Source organism: Hipposideros armiger, unplaced genomic scaffold (assembly GCF_001890085.2).
Source record: "Hipposideros armiger isolate ML-2016 unplaced genomic scaffold, ASM189008v1 scaffold_482, whole genome shotgun sequence".
Classification (NCBI taxonomy): domain Eukaryota; kingdom Metazoa; phylum Chordata; class Mammalia; order Chiroptera; family Hipposideridae; genus Hipposideros; species Hipposideros armiger.
The window spans coordinates 389,897-396,218 of record NW_017731832.1 but is presented as its reverse complement, the minus strand read 5'-3'; the positions used below and the strand labels follow the sequence as shown (position 1 = coordinate 396,218).

Below are 6,322 nucleotides of genomic sequence, written 5' to 3'. Positions count from 1 at the left end.
TCCTCCCTCCCTCCCTCTCTCTCTCTCTCTCCCTCCCTCCCTCCCTCTCTCCAGGGAAGGCAGGAGTGCTGGGCAGAGTGTGGTTAGGGTGGGGGCGGGAGGGGGGTGCTCTTCCTGAAATAGCCACACTTGGTCAGTGCCTGGGAAGCAGCTGGCACATCTGGTGGCACCAAGCCGCCTGTCTGGTGTTCTGGGCCTGCTCCCGTTTATCAGCCCGAAACTCTGAGTCACTCGGGGCGATGGGAGGAGGGGAATGAGGCACTAGAAACTGGTCTGGCTCCTGTCCCTGCCTGTTCCAGGTGTGCTCAGGGGCAGGGGAGGAGCCAGGTGCTGCCATAAAAGGCAGCAAGACCTGAAGGACCGTTTGTCATCCTTGAGGGTGGTACCTGGTGCCTCACTGGGAAGACATATCCCTGGTGATCTTTGTTCCTGGGGTGGGGCTAGGCTGCACCAGCCACCCCACCCTCAGCCTCATCTTGTCCCCCAACACAATGGGTTTGAAGTTCTGGGTGTTGCCCAGCCTCATGGATGGACCAGCCTGGGGTCTGCTTGCTGTCTGAGGCCACACTGGGGGAGCAAAGGCCGCAGACTTGGGTGTCACTCACACCTGTGCCTGGCTCTGGCTCTGCCATTTCTCTGCTGTGCTGCCTCACCTGATGAAGCCTCAGTTTCCACACCTGTGAATGGGGGAACAGAGCATGTGCTTTGAAACCCGCTTGTGAGGATGGTGGCATTCATGAAATGTACAAGGTCGGCCCTCACGGGGGCACAGCTTCCCTTCCTGTCCTCCCAAGCACTGGGCTCTGGAGGTCAGCTCCCAAGGGAGCCAGACAGAGCAGGTGGGCACGTACCTCCCTGGTACAGAGCAGGGCCTGCCTCTTCACCAACCCCAAGTGGCCCAAGCCCCTGCAGAGAGAGGGAAGGAGGGGTGCCTGAATGGCAGTGACCACCCTGAGGCCTGCCTCACCCCTTGTCCCTGGCCTGGGTTCTCGGAGGCCAGGAGGTGAGCAAACACCTGTTGGAAGAGAGGTGCTGATACACAGCCACGGCCACCAACCTCGGCACCTACTATGAGCCAGGCATCGTGCTGGGTCCCTTGTAAATATGGTCCTCACGGCAACCTGTGAAGGAATTGGTGCTACCCCATTTTGCAGATAGGAACACTGAGTCTCAGCGGATAGGCAAATTGCCCCAGTAGTATGTGGCTGAAATTTGAAACTGTCAGTGGGACTCGGAAGTCTGGAAAAGGCTTCCAGGAGCTGGGGTGCTGGAGAAACGGGAGTCTTAGGGCCTGGGCTTCTGGGGCCACTTTGCTCCTGCCCCAGCTGCAGGAAAGTGAGATCCTAGAGGCTCTGAGGGACCCTGGGGCGCCTCTGACTGCTCCTGGCAGCCTCCCGGGCTCCCCAGAGAAACCTGTCTGACTGCTTCCCTGTCTGACCAACTGGTTAGTGCATCACCTCTGCAGCCTTTCCCAGGAAGCCCCAGTGGATGGGGATGGGCTGTGGGACCCTAGAAGCTACTGGAGGCCCTGAGTGCCTCCTGCTCTGGGAGTGTTGGGAAGGGTCAGCAAGGTGAGGGTGTCCAGAGCTGGGCTGGGGCATCTGGCTCTTTACTGCCCTACCCCCCATGGGGTTTACCCCACCCTACCTGGAGGTCAGAGATGCAAGCCCAAGACTCACGTAGGGGTGCCCCTCCCTGGCCCTACTTCCCCCCATTCCCTCCACTACAGCCCACCGGGGCCGTTGGGGCTGAGGTGGGGTAAGGGGTGATGGGCACGGCCTGGTGGTGGGGTGCCCCACCGAAGCCGGCTGATGACCTGCTCCTTTTTGTGTCCCCAGCAGCCACCATGGAGGTGATGAACTTGATCGAACAGCCCATCAAGGTGACCGAGTGGCAACAGACATACACCTATGATTCAGGCATCCACTCCGGCGCCCACACCTGCGTGCCCTCGGTCAGCAGCAAGGGCATCATGGAGGACGATGAGGCCTGTGGGCGCCAGTACACACTCAAGAAGACCACCACCTACACCCAGGGGGTGCCCCAGAACCAAGGTTGGGAGCCCTGGGGACGATTCCATGGGAATATTCCCGTAGAAAACCAGGCTGGGCCCTGGCGGGAGGTGAAAGGAGGCAGACTTGAGGGGGCTCCCGGCCTGAGGGGGGAGGCACAGCTCCTGCTCCTAGAGACCTACCCAGTCTGAGGGAAGAGGCACAGCTGCTTCAGGGTGCCCGCATCTGGGAAGGAGGCAGATTCCTTTTCTGTGAACCTCTAGTGTAGAGGGGAGGCATAGACCCTGCCCGCCAGTCTGACGAAAGAGGCACAGCCCTGGCCTTACACGAGCTTGCAGTATAATGAAAAGGTGTCACTATCGCCCTCAGGGAACCCACAGACTACAGGAAAATCAGTCCTTTTATTCCTGGGCCCTCAAGTTTGTTGGGGAGGCAGAGCTCCAGCCTTCAAGGAGCCCCTAGTCTGGTAGAGGAGGTGCAGTTCTCAAGCCTGAGGGCTCCTGGTGGGGGGCAGGGAGCAGATGATGCCAGTATGTGGAACATGCTGACATGGAAATGGGCCAAGGCCAGATGGCAGAGTGACCGACCCAGTTCTGGTGCTTAGGGATGGGGCCGCTCTGCCAGCACCCAGGTGGGAAAGCCATGTAGACATCTCCTCCCCAACTAATTGGAGGGTGGAACCTCTGCCTCCCTTTCCTCAGGGCATTGGGACAGTGGCCAGGGCAGGGCTTCCTGGGAAGCCTGGGCACCTGTTTGTCAGACTCCCAGGTCCACCCAAGGGGTGGAAATTGGAGGGGAACCTGGAGTCTGAGCTGAGAACCCACCTCCTGCTTTCTGAAACCCACCGTCCTGACTTTCACTTTGATTTACTGCCTCTGGGCCTCGATTTGCCTGCCCATATAATGGGGGAGTTGCCTTCTTTGGGGATGATGAAGATATAATTAGAATCATGAAATTTCAGGGTTGAAGAGACCCAGGTTGTCTCATCCTACCCCCACCTGGTTGTTAAGGGAGGGACACAGTCAGGGTTTGGGCTCTGGAGTCAGGTTGTCTGAGTTCAGACCCTATCTTGGGTTCTTATAACCTATCGTAAAGTAGAGATAATAATACTTACCTTGTAGGGTTGTTGTGCGATTAAATGAGAAAATTAAGAAAAGTGCTTAATTCAGCCAGGTACACAAGAAATACTCAACAAATGTTAGCTATTCCTATTAATAATAATCGCTAACATTTTTGTGGTGAGATGTCCCACGCACCTGAATCCTTTCTTTTCAGAGCAATTCCCGACTATTATCTCCTTTAGTTCTCATAAGAATTCCCTGTGGCAGACTGAGCAGGTGGTGCCCCATTTTACAGATAGCCGAGGGGATGGTGACCTCTTCAAGGTCACTGGTTAGAAGCAGAACTGCAAGTGGTGCGCTTTGGTTGGGTTGGGAGGCAGCCCTGAGAATCCAGCTGGGCTATTTGCGCAGCCTGCCCTGCTCCCCAGGTTCCCCTTTGCCTGCTGTCTGCAGCTCAGTCCTTGCCCGTTTGCCCCCAGGTGACCTGGAGTACCAGATGTCCACAACGGCCAGAGCGAAGCGGGTGCGGGAGGCCATGTGTCCTGGCATGACAGGCGAGGATAGCTCACTGCTGCTGGCCACCCAGGTGGAGGGGCAGACCACCAATCTGCAGCGCCTGGCTGAACCATCCCAGCTGCTCAAGTCAGCCATTGTGCATCTCATCAACTACCAGGATGATGCTGAGCTGGCCACCCGGGCCCTGCCTGAGCTCACCAAACTGCTCAACGATGAGGACCCGGTCCGTGAGGAACCTAGCTGGGGTGGGACAGGCAGGGAGGGCAGAAGTTAGGTGTCACAGAGGAGGCCCTACCTGGGATGGCGGGAGGTCACCGACCCAGAGCCCATCAGTAGGAAGAGTCTGACCTGGGTCCCTCTGAGCTTTGTGAAGTGGTCTCCTGGCCCCTCCTTCTCACAGTGGCAGCTGGACCTGGCCTATCTGCTCACTTCCTTCCATCCATCCTTCCCTCCACTCACCAGGTGGTGGTGACCAAGGCAGCCATGATTGTGAACCAGCTGTCTAAGAAGGAGGCGTCGCGGCGGGCACTGATGGGCTCGCCCCAGCTGGTGGCAGCTGTTGTGCGCACCATGCAGAACACCAGCGACCTGGACACTGCCCGCTGCACCACCAGTATTCTGCACAACCTCTCCCACCACCGTGAGGGGCTGCTCGCCATCTTCAAGTCAGGTGGCATCCCTGCCCTGGTCCGCATGCTCAGGTACTCACTCTGACTCACTCTAGGGGCCTGGGTCCTCTCTCCCTTGGGCTTCCCTTCCTTTTCCTGGGCTTCCACACAACATTTATTGAGCACCTACTATGTCCAGGTGTAGAATCATGCCCCGTCTTGGTACTTAGCTGGTCCTGTAACTAGCAGGCTAGTTATGAAGCTATAGTATAGGCTAGGGCAAAGATGTGTCTGAGATTACTCAGAGCTCTTGAGAAGCTGTTCACAAGTAGAATTTGGCCATTGTAGATGAAAGGAAGAATATTCCAGGCAGAGGGAACAGCATGTGCAAAATCCTTTGCCACCTTTATCTTTCCAGTCTTGCAATGTTGATTAGCCTTTTTCCTAATCCCTGTACCAGGCTACAAGTTGCCTACGAGTGGAGATATTGATCTTACTCGCCTCTGAGCCCTTTGCAGGGCCTCTGTAGCATGTGGTCTTTCATATGGTAGTTACTCAGTAAGGACAGGTATTGAGGGGACCTACTGTGTGCTTAGCACCATGCTGGAAGCCCAGTAGCAGGGGGTTGGTCCCAGTGGGGAGAGGAGAGGTGCTGTGTGCTTTGTGCATAAGAGTAGGGCTGGGCTCAAGGAATGATGAGATTTTAACAAAGGGCTGTTTCCATGGGGGTGGAGGTACTGGAGGAGGCTTCCTGGGGGAGGTGGCCCACATTTAGGCCAGGTCTCTGGGACCCGAAGCACACTAACCCCCTGCCCACCTTCCCAGCTCCCCCGTGGAGTCGGTCCTGTTCTACGCCATTACCACGCTGCACAACCTGCTGCTCTACCAGGAGGGCGCCAAGATGGCGGTGCGCCTGGCAGATGGGCTACAGAAGATGGTGCCTCTGCTCAACAAGAACAATCCCAAGTTCCTGGCTATCACCACCGACTGTCTGCAGCTCCTGGCCTATGGCAACCAGGAGAGCAAGGTGGGCCCCTCCCCACCCCCAACCAAGACCCCCAGCCCACCATTACGTCACCTTTCGTCCAGCTCCAGCCCCAGGTCACTGCCTTCGGACCCATATAGTATGTGCAGTTGTACATGTTTTGTCATATAATTGACTATTTTGAGGGTAAAGAAAAGAAAAAAGTCATTAGCCTCACACAACCATTGTTATCTCATGTGCTTCCTCCAGTGCTGTCCTGCTGGCATATTTGTATGTAGCTGTAGCAATAGCAATAGCAAATATTTTCTAAACGGTTTCTAAATAATATTTTAAAATTGTTTGCTGTATTGTCCTGAAATCATCCTCCGTAGTGGCAAATAGCATTTCATTAAATGGAGGCCTCAGACTTTATTCTGATGGAGGGCATCTGATTGCTCCCAATTTTCCACCTTTATAAACAATTCTATAATGAACATCTTTGGACACATAGCTTTCCCCAAATTTTTTATTAGTAGGATTAAGGGTTTTTATTATTTCTAGACTTTTGCCCTGATTGCCAGATTGCTTTCCAAAAGGACTGTATTATTTACAATGTCATCAGTGGTGATTCTTTTTTTTTTTAAAGATTTTATTGGGGAATTGGGGGAGGAGAACAGTGTTGGGGAATTGGGGAAGGGAACCAGCCAAGTTGTTCTTCCATCTTCGTTGTGGAGGACGCCAGTCGCCATCTGGCTTCCCATTGGCAGCTCGTGGCCTCTAAGCTCAAGGTGCTGTGTTCAGTCTTCGTTGCAGGTGGGCAGAGCCACCACCCCATGTGGGAGTCGAACCCGGCAGCCTTGTTGTTAAGAGCACACTCTCTATCCACTGAGCCATTCAGGCGACAGCTCAGCTCAAGGTGCCGAGTTCAGTTTTAGTTATGGGTGGGCATAGCCCAGCATCCAACAGGCAATCTTGTTGTTACACCAGCTGAGCCATCCTGCCACCTGTTGGCAGCTCAGCTCAGGCTCAGCATCACTGGCCCATGTGGGAATTGAACCGGCAGCCCTGTTGCTCAGAGCGCGTGCTCTTAAGCCAACTCTTTTTTTTTTTTTTTAAGATTTTACTGAGGAATTGGGGGAGGGGAACAGAAGTTGCTGTCCT

General features: G+C 55.1%; 1 protein-coding gene across 7 annotated transcripts in view; it reads left to right on the top strand.

The window, feature by feature from the left end:
* Positions 1-6,322, top strand: part of JUP (junction plakoglobin) — a 23,278-nt gene that overhangs the window by 8,766 nt on the left and 8,190 nt on the right. For 6 of the 7 annotated variants that reach the window (XM_019667047.1, XM_019667053.1, XM_019667054.1 and 3 more), the window contains exons 2-5: positions 1,839-2,054; positions 3,553-3,812; positions 4,052-4,290; positions 5,023-5,224. In XM_019667047.1, coding sequence (XP_019522592.1) covers positions 1,847-2,054; positions 3,553-3,812; positions 4,052-4,290; positions 5,023-5,224 — 909 coding nt within the window. In that variant the 5' untranslated portion in view covers positions 1,839-1,846. The remainder of the gene's footprint in view (positions 1-1,838; positions 2,055-3,552; positions 3,813-4,051; positions 4,291-5,022; positions 5,225-6,322) is intronic. The other variant, XM_019667048.1, reaches the window with a different exon arrangement.